The 14,931-nt window shown below is 37.0% G+C and overlaps 2 protein-coding genes across 5 annotated transcripts in view; one reads left to right on the top strand and one right to left on the bottom strand.

The window, feature by feature from the left end:
* Nucleotides 1-14,931, top strand: part of sgcd (sarcoglycan, delta (dystrophin-associated glycoprotein)) — a 469,726-nt gene that overhangs the window by 99,395 nt on the left and 355,400 nt on the right. The window lies entirely within an intron of this gene.
* On the bottom strand, nt 6,146-13,560 carry LOC127985963 (uncharacterized). Of its 2 annotated transcripts, none has more exons than XM_052588181.1 (6): nt 13,475-13,560; nt 11,157-11,284; nt 8,356-9,304; nt 8,042-8,200; nt 7,830-7,922; nt 6,146-7,011 (listed from the first exon to the last, which is right to left on the bottom strand). In XM_052588181.1, exons 2-6 carry the CDS (start codon nt 11,165-11,167, stop codon nt 6,688-6,690), a joined length of 1,536 nt encoding a protein of 511 aa, XP_052444141.1. In that variant the 5' UTR covers nt 11,168-11,284; nt 13,475-13,560; the 3' UTR covers nt 6,146-6,687. The 2 variants fall into 2 exon arrangements, with proteins under 2 accessions (XP_052444141.1, XP_052444140.1); XM_052588180.1 differs by lacking the exon at nt 13,475-13,560 and adding an exon at nt 13,075-13,391.

Raw genomic sequence — 14,931 nt, 5'->3', positions numbered from 1 at the left:
TTTTTGCATATGATAATTTAAGTTTTGTTACAGTGTTGGTTGCTACTTGATATCAAGTCTTTCCAGCAACCAATTTTCTCATATTACGAGAAAAAGTGACCTGAGAACAGTGTACACAAACCAGTGGTTAGGGGAATAAATCAGAAAGGTCAGGAGATTTAAAATACTGCCGTTGTTTCGATTTGGCAGGACACAAGACGCAGAGTGCAGTGGTCACTCAAGCTTGAAATGATGTTTCCTCCAGGAGCTAGATGTGTGAGTGTCCCTTCCTCACTCACTGTCGGTTAACAGCAATACTGTGTGTGTGTGTGTGTGTGTGTGTGTGAGGGAACATTTCTGTTTTAGACTACATTTCAGTATCTTCAGGCCTGTTTCCGCTTTCTTCCATGCGCTAAAGGTTCCTATACCTGGTCCTACTTTACTGTATGAATCAGATATACTCTGAAATTCTCTATGGTGAAATTAATTATCATAAGTTGAAATGATTCATATTTGATTTTTAAACATTGTTTGCTTTCATTATCTCTAGAGAGTGAGTGCTACATTATTAAGAAATCAAATAATAATTTTAAAATTAAAATCATCACAGCAGCTTACTTTGTGACTCACATTTGATTCTTGACTTTTGTCCTCAAAGCATTCAAACTGTCATCATGTACCTGTTCAGATTTCTGTTTTGCAATACAGAGAACAGTCTTTCTATAATGGGGTCCACTGAAGCAAGTTGAAATGAAACCCAAGTGCAGTTTAATGATATCCGTGAGCAAATATAGAATAAAAAAAGACACTGTCACAACATGACAGGAAACGGGACTAAACAAAAAAATAAAAGACATACAACTTAAACTACAAACGAAACCCAAGAACATTTTACACTTTCAAATTTGATGTTATAATAATAGTGGCTCTATTTGTGCAAAACACATTTTTCAGTTAATTTGTTAATTCAGTTGTCCATTTTTTATTTTATTTATTTATTTTTTATTTAACTTTTTGTAGTTTCATATTTTTCAGAACACAGTGAGCCAAGAAAACATGGGTTTGCATTATATCTGTTCATGCACATTAAAAAGTAATTAAAAACTAATAAAATAACCATCAAAACTGAAAAAGTAAAACAACACTGCACATAGATTTTATCAGTTTACCTGGAAAATGAATCAGTGAATGAATGAATGAACAAATACATAGATAAATAGTCATTATTAAATATATTTTCTGGATTTAAAGAAAGTAGCAATCTTGTATTCTGCTAAAATTCAAAGTGTGAATGTTGTAACCAGTAACCTTACATAAAGTAGTTTTAATGTGATAATACACACTGCTTTGTTTGAAGCAGGCCTGGCATTTAGAAAATTCTGAAAAGGTCCTATATGTGTGCTTGACACACAAAATGAGAGAAGGAAACGACCAGCTGTGCCAGGAAAACAATCAACATGAACACTTGTTGGGCTTAAAAACAAGTCAATCTATTATTTGCTATCGAGAAGGAGAGACTGCAAATATTGAAGGCATTGCAAATTGCTGTCCCATTGAATGAGGCTTATCTGATTTTCATAGAAGATATACACAGTGGCGGAACCAAATCTGATTGGCCACCCCGGGTGCCATCCCAATAATTAAGATGCTACCATTTCATTTTCTTTGTTTAATCGTACTGAAAGACTATATTTTAGCCTCAAAGTCATAGGATGCAACATGCTTGGTGTTCTGCATTGCACTTTATCTCATCCATTTCCAGGAGTATACTCCACATGATAATTTTTTTATGGAATGAAAAACATGGCCGAGCAGAGGGGACACAGACAGAATGAGCTGACGGACATGACAGAGCAGGTCAATTTTGATAATAGGAAACAAAGTGTCAGCATTTCAATAATGTTAGCTTTATTCAGATTTTCAAATAATAAATAGGCTAAAGTTTTGGTCTAAGGGTATTTTTGGGGCCTGGAGAAGTAAAAAAAAAACTGGACAAATCATTCACTCTTGTTCAATACTAATACGAACACTGTATCAGTGCATTCTTTTAAAGTGGCAGTCTTTATATTAATCGAACAGCAACAACAAAGAAATCACTCACTGCTCTTGATTGAAAAGCTTTTTTTTTAACTTTAAAAAATAATAATCTTTAATTCATAGTCCAAAATGCAATGCTGTTTTACATTTGATTACTTTTTTTTTCTGTACCTAAAAACTAATGCAAGACCTACCTAAAAAAAACCTGAAAATCAGTTTATTTTATTTGTATCTTTACTCTATTGTATTTATTTGTGTTGTTGCTTGTAGTTAGAATATTCTTAATAATATGATAATATGTATATTTTTGGAAAGTATAGTTTTTTCCTTAAACATAGCACATACAACGGTACCAAACTAGCACACTGTTTTACATATGGGGATTCAGTATTTATTTGTTTTTTTGTGCCAAAATTGACCAGAAATTGATTTTCCATTTCTAGACTACAATATGTAGCCTAGTGTACAATGCTTATTTATTTTGAAGTTGACGAAGGAAGCAACAGTAGCACTAGTGCTGCTGTGCTCCTGCTGATGAACAAGAGGGGGTAGACAGTTCAGCTTTTGAGTCAGAGGAGGAACCTTCAGGTAAAGTTTAAGCTATTAGCAAAGCTAAACATGCTGGCTATACTCTTAAAAATATGTGCTTTTATGATTTATAAAGTCATCAGTACTAGGACTGTGATCATTGGGACATACAATTGATGGCTGCATAATTAGATATAGATTACTGAAAGTGCTTATTTCATATTGCAGAGAGACTCAATGTGCAGAGTGAGAGAGAGGGGGATTAAGGGAAAGATGATAGAGACAGTGAATGCCTTAATACTTCATTTGATTATTTTGCCCATCCACAGTCTAAGGATTTTGATTTATTTTTTAAGTATAACCCAATTCAAACAAATTAAAGAGCCAAAGAGTTTAGCAGTCTGGTGGACACATGAATTGGGTGCTGGTGACTGCAGCAACAGTGGTGGCCTGGGGTGGAGTCAAATTCCCGGCCTGATTTACTGTCCCAGTTTGCCACTGATGGCAGCCCATAGAATCGCTTGCGGGAAAGTTGTGAAATTTGGCACACTGATAGAGGACAGCCCAACATCCATAGTAAATTTTAAGTCTCTAACCCAAACTATCAAGTGCCACCACTTGTCCAAATAGTCATTCATGTTTATGCTAATAACATTTGAACTGTAAGCCACAGAAGGAAAATTAATTTTCCCTCTGAATTCTGCAAGGTTTCGTTTTTTTTTTTTTTTTTTGTTTGTTTGTTTGTTGTTGTTTTTTTGCTTTTTTTTTCAAATGTTTGAAAAACCTACTTTTTCGAACTGGTCCTAGATGATTCTCACCAAATTTGACTCAGATCATCTTCAGACCATTCAACCATTCTCGAATAACACTCTGTCAGATAAAAGATGCTGTGTAAAAACTGGAGGATTCTAGTACTGTGTCAAAAAATGAATGAAGTTTATTAAAAAATTCCGATGATAACATCAAAATGAGAAAACACAAATTCAGGAGAAAACGGGGCTCCCAGTGCCCGCACCAACTGGACTGATGGCTGGGAGTATGACAGAGAAGAGTTTATAAACAGACCTTATAAACAGTAACTCAAACAACACTCATACTCTTTTCGCCACTATTGAGAGGGTGACAATCCTCCCAAGTCAGATTCCCAGTGAAATGCTCTCATACAGCAAATGCAATGAGTTTGCTTCCTTCTTTTCTGAGAAGATCATCAATATCAGGAAGGCGATTGGCACATCCTCAAGAAATGCAGAGGTCAGACAGTATTGGCCACAATATCAAAAATATACTGTCTACTTTTGAAGCAATTGATAGAAACATTTTCATCAACCTGCTATCTTGACACACTTCCCACATCTTTTTTCAAAAGTGTGCTAAATTGTTTAGAAGCAGATCTCTTAGAAGTGGTGAATGCCTCATTTCTTTCTGGGACATATCCAAACATCCTGAAAACTTCAGTTGTTAAGCCCCTCCTGAAAATGAGCAATCTTGATAACACCATTTTGAGCAATTATAGACCAATATCTAATCTTCCTTTTATAGGCAAAATTAAAGAAAAGGTTGTTTTTAGTCAGCTGAACAAATACTTAAACTCAAATGGCTTAAATTCTGACTCTGGCAAAATATCAGTGGTGGTATTGCTAGATCTCAGTGCTGCGTTTGACACTGTCAATCATAACATACTACTAGAGAGACTGGAAAACTGGGTCGGGCTTTCTGGGATGGTACTCAAATGGTTCAGGTCATACTTAGAAGGGAGAGGCTATTATGTGAGTCTAGGAGAGTATTAGTCTAAGTGGACTTCCATGACATGCAGAGTCCCACAAGGGTCAATTCTTGTACTGCTCTTGCTTAGCCTGTATATGCCCCCACTAAGTCAAATAATGAGAAAGAACCAAATTGCTTATCACAGCTATGCTGATGATACCCAGATTTACCTAGCCTTATCTCCAAATGACTACAGCCCCATTGACTCCCTCTGCCAATGTATTGGTGAAATGAATAGTTGGATGTGCCAGAACTTCAAGTTATTGCATTTGGAAACAAAGATGACGATTTCAAGGTAAATGCATAATTTGACTCTAGGGGTCACACAACTAAAAATCAAGTCAGGAATCTTGGTGTGTTTCTGGAGACAGACCTCAGTTTCAGTAGTCATGTCAAAGCAGTAACTAAATCAGCATACTATCATCTAAAAAACATTGCAAGAATAAGATGTTTTGCTTCCAGTCAAGACCCAGCAGAGTGGACTACTGTATTGAGCTCCTCACCGGCCTTCCCAAAAAGACAATTAGACAGCTGCAGCTTATCCAGAACGCTGCTGCCAGGATTCTGACTAGAACCAGAAAATCTGAGCATATCAGACCATTCCTTAGGTCCTTACACTGGCTTCCAGTTACATTTAGGATTGATTTTAAAGTACTTTTAATCGTATATAAATCACTCAATGACCTAGGACCGAAATATATTGCAGATATGTTCACTGAATATAAATCTAAAAGAGGACTCAGATCATTAAGATCGAGTCAGTTAGAAATACCAAGGGGTCACACAAAACAAGGGGAGTCCGCCTTTAGTTACTATAACTCAGCTATGAATTACTATGAATCAGCTTCCAGAAGAGATCAGATGTGCTAAAACATTAGTCACATTCAAATCTAGACTCAAAACCCATCTGTTTAACTGTGCATTAATTAAATGAGCACTGAGCGATGTCCAAACCAATTGCACTGTATTTTATGTATTCACTGTATTTTATGTAAAATCATTTTCTATTTTAAACTGTTTTAAATTCATTTTAAATAAGTAATTTTTTAATCATTTCCAAAGTTTTAAAATTGCTTTAAGTTTAAAAAAACTTTTTTTTTTTTTTTGCTTTATTTGGAAGTATTTCGAATTAATGGTTTTTAAATAGTAGCCTATTATATAAAAAAAAATATATATATATATATATGTAAAAAAAAAAAAAAAAAAAAAAAAAAAATCACTCATTCTGGCACCCCTATGGATGAGTGGCGCCCTTAGCATTTGCCTATACCGCGGGCCGGCCCTGGTGCGGACTTTTTTCGCCACACCAACCTCTGAATCTGAATCATCATCTGACGGTGACACTGTATACTCTGGCACTGGTACACTAGCCACAGGTCAGAAGAACGAATCAATAGTTCGCTTGCTCATAGCTCAGACGCACGCACATATCAGGTTGTGATGATATTTGTCTGTTTCCTTCCCACAGATGTTTACGCGCGCTCAATTATCTCTAGGCCCCTCCCCCTCCACACATTTTAGCCACTTACAGTGGCCATTCCCTATTCTTCTCACACGCATTTGCCGCCTACACTGTAAAAAGTAATAAGTTGACTTTACTTAGAAAAGCTGTGGAAACTGATTGCCTCAAAATTCTCAAGTAAATTAGGTCATAATTTTTTAGTTGATACTACTCTCTACTACTTTGTAGAGTTAACTTGTGTATTTGTAGAGGGTACCATAAAACTTGAGTACAAGTAACTCAAATTCAAAAGTTTAGGTAACTTACAGATTTAAGTTGAGATTTGTGAGCAGAACTTAAACAAAACAGTTCTTCTAACATGTCGGCTTGTTCATTTTACTAGACGAATGTGTGGAAACTGATTGCCTTAAATTTCTCAAGCAAGTTGTACTCAAAATTCTAAGTTGAGAATGCAAAGACAGACAACAGATTTGGCACAACACTAGAACACTTTATTTGCTCTATAAAACAGTATTCATTTTAAAACATTACTTAAGGCATGCCCGTCAACTGCCCGCCAGCAACATTTTAGAAAAAAAAAGCACATACTGCACTCAAGAAATAAAAAGACAATTAAAAGGATGAATGTTTCTTTGTTTTTAACATCTTTACAAAGTGTTCAAAAGCAGAGCTTGCAAGTATGTTACAAGTTTAGTACAGAACACCCTCCTACTACAGTTCTCTTATATTAAAACTATTCTAAAACCAAACAAGTAAACTTGAAATTTTTCAAAACATCCTCTTAAATGTGGATTTTTATTTTTTCATTTTCAACAATTGAAAAAACTGAAGTATCTGTAAAACAGTACTGAACAATTTCTTTAGTTTTCTTAAAGACAGCTTCTATTCACTCAAACTAGCATCATGGCTATGATCTATTACTGCATCAGGCGATTTTTCAGTGATTGGATTTTAGGTTTGAGTGACTTGTGGCCAAGGGACAAAATCACTCTTTGTATGAAGTCGAATGTGCATTTCAGTGCTGCAGGATACTCTAAGTTTAGAGCATAAATTAGTCCAAAGAGCAGACACGTTGCTTGTGGAAGATTTTCAAGATCATCCACAACCACTGTACCTTCCAAAATGATTGCCGTTGTTGTGGCACCAAGATGCAGGGAGTAGGGTACAGTTGGAGAGTCCTCGGGAATCACTGTCAGAATACCTATTTCAACGTCCGACATGTCTTCATTGTCATCACAGTCCTAAAAATGGGAAAACATAACAAAAATTAGGTCAAAGAAAGCCACAAAACATCTTTTAAAGGCAAAGTTCACCCCAAAATGAAAATTGTCTCATTTACTCACCCTCAAGTTGTTCTAAACCTGCATGAGTTTCTTTCTTCTGTTGAACTGAAAAGAAGATATTTTGATGAACGTTGGTAAACAGACAGTTGAGAGTAGACATTGACTTCCATAATAGGAAAAATACTATGGAAGTCAATTAAATTCTACTCTCAACTGTTTATATCTTTTATAAAAAATATAAAGATTTTTTATCTTTCTATAAAAAATATCTTTTGTGTTCAGCTAGAAGAAAGAAACTCATACAGGTTTGGAACAACATAAGGGTAAGTAAATGACAATTTTTTCTGCGGTGAACTATCCCTTTAAGAGCACATACTCTCATTAAAATGTAAAACTAAACTTATAACATGGTATTTCTAAATGTAAAGGCCTTTTCAAACAGGACACAGGAGTGGATGCAGGGGGGAATACATACATCAAACAGCTGCATGAAAAGACAAACTGAAGGCCAGCTATATTAATTAAAACTATCAAAATAATCTATTGTCTTTCTTAGAAATGTTTTTTTTATTCATTTATGCAATATAAAATCTTCTTATACGGTCTTTTTCCCTAATTTTTTTTATTTATCTTTCACTTTCTTTTCTCTATCCCTTTCCTTGTTTCAGTATCCTCACTGTTTTTCTTGCCTTCATAACTCTTCTTTCTAGATATCAAAACTGTTTGAAGAACAGTTTGCCTGTTAAATAAGAATCATCAGAGAAGAAAATACTTACAAAACATGTCTTGTAAAAATCGGAGAGGTCCCCTCCGAGGAGGAGTGGTAGGCCATGAAGAACGGCTGTTCGTCCCGCATTGATGTTCGATTTCTGCAAAGTTATAAAAATGTATCTTGAATAGCGCTTACACAACACAGAGCAAAAAACAACAGCAAAAGCAACATTTGTTTTGCTTTCGAAAAAGAATTGTAATAAGTCGAGGAGCTTACGTCATTTTCAATCTGCTGCAGAATCTTCTTAAGTTTGGAACCAATGTCTCCACCTTTAGCCCTGAAGATATCGATGAAACGTGGAGTAAATCTGTCCAGTTCTTGAAAGAATTCAGCTTGCAGGTTTTTGCCAGATATACGATTAAACTCTGCCATGATCTAAAAAAAAAAAAAAAGAAGTAGGACAAACTGACATTAAGCAATCACTTTTCACTGAAATGTCCAAGTATGAATTAACACCAAAACTGGTTAATGATAAATTTGCTTTGAAAATATTCAAGATGAAATGATATAGGAAAACAATTAAGACTCACCTGACTCTGTGTGAAGAGGGCTGGCCACCTTTCCACTGTATTCTTCACAGCAGGCTCCTTCTCTATCAATTCCTTTCTACGCAAGGCAAATGTAGAATTCATGTTCCGGGCTATCAGTGCAACGTTAAGACGACGTTTCTTCATTTCTTCCACCATCTCTTTCCTTTTGGACTCCATGCTGGCTTCATCTTCACCATCAGGGAAGTTCGGTAGAAAATTGATTTCAAACCTCTTGGGTCTTTTGATGTTTCTCTGAGGCTGCAGTCCTCTTCTTTTCCCACCATTTATGGATACCTCCAAGCATCCAGCTCGACGCAGTTTTGAGCGGTAATTGCCCATTTTCCACCTAAGGCTATCATACCACCCATTCCACCCCTTAGATGAGCCAGGCTGGGTAAGGCAAGGGTGTTTTTGTATTAAAGCAGTAGCAACAGCCTCGAAGTCTTCCTTATCTGGGTAAGCTTTGTAACTGTATATAGTTTCTGAGAGTTTTTCGAGAATCTCATGCTTAAGCTCTCCTGACAATTGTAGGTATGTTTGATCTCGCATGTACTGTAGATTTCCCTGACGTAATCTATACTCAACGTCAACAGGAAAAGTAGGGATCTCGAAAGTTTCTGGCCATGCAGTCCGTAGACAATGGCGTGGATGATCAGAAGCCACAGATAGGACTTCAGTGTCAGCTGTGCTAGGGGTTGGTGACGTCACAAGGGAGACAATCTTCAGTGTAGGCTTATCTGGCAAGTCAGCAATGTTGGTAAGATTCACGAGGGAATTGTTGAAGTCTGGATCCTCAAACTGAAGTGCGAACTTGTACTGAAGTCCCAGCTTTTCTTCAAGTTGTTCCAACAGTGAGTCAACTGTCTGTGGTTTCACAGGAAGTACAATTTTTCGGATGTCGTTGTCACAAATTATAACTCGGAGTACAGTTGTTGTCTCCATACTTGGTCTCTCTACAAAGGTTAAAGAATTGAGTTAGTTTTCTTAAAGGGACTGCTCACCCCAATTTCATCATTCTAAACCCATCCTTTGCAAAAATATGATTCAAAAAGTTTCACTCATCCTTGTTTAAAATGTAATGTACACAGAGGCATTCATAATTTCATGTGACTTGTGCAATACAGTTCAAGCATTTAAGGCATAAATGGTTGGGTTTGTTGAGAAATGAACTTCAATATATAATCCATTTAACTGTATATATCCTGTGTGTATGCTATACTGTGTGAAGGGTTGTTCATTTGCACAGGAGAATTTGTTCAAGATTGATATACAGTTTTTTTTCTTTCAAATTATTTATAAATCTTGAAAAACACTGTGCAAAGGAGAAACCCTTCACACAGGACAGCATTTAAGCTAACCGCTACTCTCTCGAGTACATGCACGATGTGACAATTTAAAGAAAATAATAAATAACATTTCAGTTTGTTTCTCACCAAACCTATTGATCTACTATTTGAACACCTAGTTTAATGAAATTATGTATGCTTTTGTGTGCTCCTGAAGCTATGCCTGCGATCTTCTGACATAGACAAGAGCAGTCAGAAATCTTTTCAAAAATAATTTTTGTCTACAGAATAAGAATGAGACTAAATAATGATAATTTGCAGAATTTCTGAAGTCCCTTTAAAACCTGAATTGTCATTCATTCAGCATATGATATAATGTTTGAGCGTAACATAGGTCCTGCCCCGAAGTGTATAGGCTGGCAAAGGAAATGGGTCATTTAGATCCGAGGGTTTGGTAATTGACAGTGATAGCACAGGACTGCACAGTTCAAAAGAACGCAGGTGCTCAATGTACCAACATGTCAGATCTTTACACACAAACAGAACATCACTGTTGATGACAAGAATTTTGAAAATCTGTCTGAAATCAGGTAGGCCTGAGCAAGTACCAACAGATACAACCATATCTGGATTATACTTGATTCCATCAATGCTCACAGATGATGCTGCGAGGACAGTGTTCTGAACTGCATATTTGTCTCTCAGGAATTCCTGAATGTTCTGAGGGAAAGTTGACATCAAAGTACCCATCATCTTATCTGTCTGTATGGGTGGCTTGAGAAAGGAGGGGGAGTCAATGTAGTAAGCCAGCAGTCTTTGATGGCGAACAGCCAAAGTTTGTGGAACATTTTTAAAGTTTTTGGTGTCACGGATTACCTGCTTGAACACTTTATGTTTTCCCTCAAATCGCATCGTCCACATATCTCTTAGTGGCCCATATGTTCTTATGAGCTGCGGATAGTGCTCAATATAGTGGTGTTTAGGGCGCAATTTGAAATGAGGAAAGACTGTTAAAAGCAAATGTCTGTGTTCTGAGATCTTTGCATCAAGAAAATCAAGAGAATCCTCAGTGAACTTGAATGCCAACGTCATTTCTAACATATCTTTCAGAAGCAACACAATTTCCCATGTTTTATCATTCTCAGGGATATCAAAGCCAACCATGAGGGGCAGAAGTCTAATAAGCGCCCAATTCTCATGTGCATTACCCCCAATGGTACCTTTTGAGGCAAATGTGCCTGGGATGATTTGAGGCTGATCAACTTTGTCTGAGAATTTGTAAGGAAACTGCTTGATAGCTTGATTCAGGGATTCAAGAGAGATTAATTTCCTTGAGACCAAATCATTAATGCACAAGGACATTTCAATAGGGATGACACCCTCCATAAGGTCATGCATTAGGTCAGGTGGAAAACCACCAACTGTGTGAAAATGTTCCAACCTTTCACTTAAAACACATCCACCTTTTACACCATATTGCTTTACCAAACTCGCATCGTGTAACACTTCAGCCACATGCCTGTCATGCTCCTGCTTGGTTCTCAGTTCAAATGCTCCCGACCGGACCTCCTTCTCCTGGATTTCACTCCTCGTTGCCAAGCAGAACCGACAAGGGTGCTCAACAGTGAAACTCTCCTGTAGTCCTGCGAAAGAATGAGCACCTAGATTATCAGATGACACAAAAAGTACACTTCCTTTCACACATTCTCCTAACTGTTCAATGTATACACCATGCTTTTCAAGAGTTTCAAGGTCCTGAACAAGTGGTCGCAAGATGTGTGTAACCATGTTGTTTTACTGCAGTAGCTCTGCATAAAATTGCTAGCTGAATTGACTGAAGTAATGAACGATCTTTTGAGGGAAGATTAGCTAGAACCCAATAGAGAGCGAACAGTTTGTGTTTTTTTCTAGAAGTGCCAAGGGGATTGGCCAGCTCAAATTCATCAACATAAAGACCCAGAACAATCCTGAAGGTCTCAGTGTTGAAAAAGTCATTTTCTTGATAGTGGGTGCCATCTCGGTAAGTCTTGAATTCATTAACTGATCGATCATTGCAAAGGACCCTATTTAGAATGTCTGGCCTGTTTAGAATTTTCTGCAACATTTGCAGAATTGGCACATAAGAGACTGAGTGTGCATCAAGCTTGTATTCAATTGGCATGACAATCGGAAATTCCCTCTGAAAATATGATGCTCTTCTGCTTATTGTGGAAAGAGGCTCGCCATCTTTGGTCATTGTCAAGATTGGGTTACTTTCTTTTACTGCATTCACAATTTTTCTCACTAATGAATCACAGCCACTCAGTCCATGTTCAAGGAGAATTTGCTGAATTGCATGATAGACAAGGGGTTCTGAAAAAAGTAAAATTTGATTTATTTGTTGAATTATTTCCTGTGCAGCCGAATCAGAAACATGCAAAATTGCCTGCATTTTAAGAAATAGTGAGGCTAAATTGTGCTCCAATTGATGATGCAATTGATCAAGGTTTTCATTCTCTATATCATTTTCCTCCAAATGTTCATCTACAGGATCAGGGCTCAAAGGCTCTTCTTGTTGCACATTATCTACACTGTGAGAAGCAATGTGCAAGAGAACCTCAGATTTCAATTGTCTTTGATCATGTGCTCCATGATCTCTACATATATGTGAATTAAATGTAGAGTAGACATTGCTCTCAAAATTGCAATTGTTGTATGGACACTGCACTGTTTCATGATTTTTTAGATGCTGCCGTAAATGAGAAAAAAAAATTGACTTTGTGCAGGGCTCCTCAAAACTGCAAAGTGGGCAGTTAAATATCAAAGGGATGTTATCACATGGACTGGATTGGCTACCGTGTGCTTGATGTGAATGATTTTTTGTTAAGTGCACCTTTAGTGCATTAAATGATTTAAATGAACAAAGACAATCTGTGTAGAGACATGGAATCGGAGTACTTCTAGAGTAGCTTCCATGTTTTAATCTGTAGTGTTTCAACAGCGGAGCCCTCTTTTCACACGAAAACAAGCAGAACTTGCACGTCCACTGCATGAATTTAAGTCACAAAAATGAGCATACACAAAATGAAAAGACAAAATAAGGTAGTAATTGCTTGTTAGTTACGACATCTTAATTTATCGTGTTGTTAATTTCCATGTGAACGACACGTGAGCATCGAACGTTCTAGAAAATTGTTTCGTTAAGGCCGCACAGGTTTTTACATCTTAATAAACCCCGAACTTATTACCGATTAAAACAACTTATAAACTGTAACGCTACATAAAAACAGGGTTCAGTAAAAAACGGTTTTTGCAAACTAGTAAAAGCCACTGGTCTCATTCAACATAAAACTACTTTAGTGTGCCTTTTCCTCTTACTGTACAATGAGCAAATTAAATTTGAGTTTTTATATGAAATGCATTAAGATTTATAAGTATTCATTCAAGAGCATACCTAACTTTACTGCCTCATCCCGAACACGAGCGTAAATTCTTCGTCGACGTAGTCTTCTTCAAACACACACCATCCCATTGCGCATGCGCGAGACGAAAACGCTTTTAAGAAATTAAAGTAGACTATTAGAAGAGTTGTTTTATCTTATGCTGAAACTTACCCAACGGCCAGTAACTATATCAAGCTCTGTTAATAAAAAAATAGAATAGACTGTGAAACAGCAGCAGCTGATGGGCTTGCAAATAAGCTTTAATCTTCCCAGTTATTTTATGGCGTGAAGGAAAAAAGGTTCAGAATCTATAAATAAATGCATGCACACGCACACGTGTGTGTGTGTGTGTGTGTGTTTATACACAATACAATGACATCAAGGTTTATAAATGGTTGTTCAAGAGCATACCTAGTTTTGCTGCCTCATCCAGAACACGAGCTGAAGTTCTTCTTCTTCGTCGTCGTCGTCGTCGTCTTAACACAAACCGTCCCATTGCGCATGCGCGATTCGAAAACGCATTTAAGAGATTAAAGTAGCAGATTAGAAGAGTAGTTTTGTCTTATGCTGAAACTTACCCAACGGCCAGTAACTATATCAAGCTCTATAAATAAAAATATAATAGACTGTGAAGCATTAGCAGCTGATGGGCTTGCAAATAAGCTTTAATCTTCCCAGTTATTTTATATAGCGTGAAGAAAAAAAAAGATTCAGAACCTATAAATAAATGCATACACACGCACACGTGTGTGTGTGTGTGTGTGTGTGTGTGTGTGTGTGTATGTATGTATGTATATATATATATATATATATATATATATATATATATATATATATATATATATATATATATATATATATATATATAAATAATTGTAGGGCATTTACTAAAAAAATAATAATTTCATCATTCATCATTATTATTATTATTACTATGCAAATTCTGTGCTCCAGAAATTTGCAACAGCGTGAACATGCCTTTAGTACAATACACTTAACAATCATAAGTACATTGTACTAGATCTGTTTAGTTTAACTACCTAAGTTCACAGTACACAGTCTAATCAAGTTAATTCAACAAATTTTACAAAGTAAGTTAAATTCACTAGTTTTTCTTAAGTAGAATCAGCAATTACTTTTTACAGTGTACCGACAGGCATCACTCAATGAGACGCGAGTGTGTGCTCGCGTCTCATTAGTATGTGTGCAAGTGTGTGTGTGTGTGTGTGTTTGCGTGCGTGCATATGCAAATCTACTGGTCGCACATGTGCGACTGGATGTAAAATTCAGTCGCACACTCTCAAAATTTGGTCGCAAAATGCGACCATTTGGTCGCAGTCTGGAACCCTGATGTGCAAAATCAACTGTGGCTAATTTGAATCCTGATTGGCCCGCTCCGATTGACCATTACACTGCGAATGGTAACTGGAGGATAGGCTCACTGATGCCCCCCAGTAATCGACAGAACTCTGTCCAAAATCTAGATGTAAATTGGGGACCCCTGTCAGAAACCATGTCCACCGGGAAGCCATGGATGCAAAAGATGTGATCAAAGACAATGACCACTGTCTCCCTCGCTGAGGGTCATTTGGGGAGGGGAATGAAATGGACCCTTTGAGAATCTGTCCACCACATTGCGGACCACGGAATTGCCACCAGACGGGGGTAGGCCTGTGATAAAATCCATGGCGGTGTTGGACCAGGGTCTCGAAGGGATAGGCAGCAGTTAGAGACAGTGTTGGGAGTAACGGCGTTTAAGTATAATGGCGTTACTAACGGAGTAACATTTTCATTAATGGAGTAATCTAATTAATTACTATTCCCATTGCAACGCCGTTATCGTTACTGAGAATGTAAAGTGTCGCTTT

The sequence above is a fragment of the Carassius gibelio genome, chromosome B21, assembly GCF_023724105.1.
Source record: "Carassius gibelio isolate Cgi1373 ecotype wild population from Czech Republic chromosome B21, carGib1.2-hapl.c, whole genome shotgun sequence".
In the NCBI taxonomy this organism is placed as follows: domain Eukaryota; kingdom Metazoa; phylum Chordata; class Actinopteri; order Cypriniformes; family Cyprinidae; genus Carassius; species Carassius gibelio.
The sequence above is the reverse complement of the archived record's forward strand: the minus strand, read 5'-3'. Positions and strand labels throughout refer to the sequence as shown.

Coding starts and splice junctions, on each gene's coding strand:
- LOC127985963 (XM_052588181.1), bottom strand. Junction 8,201..8,355: donor CCCTCTTCACACAGAGTCAG/GTGAGTCTTAAT, acceptor TTTTTTTTTTAG/ATCATGGCAGAGTTTAATCG. Junction 7,923..8,041: donor TGCAGCAGATTGAAAATGAC/GTAAGCTCCTCG, acceptor ATAACTTTGCAG/AAATCGAACATCAATGCGGG.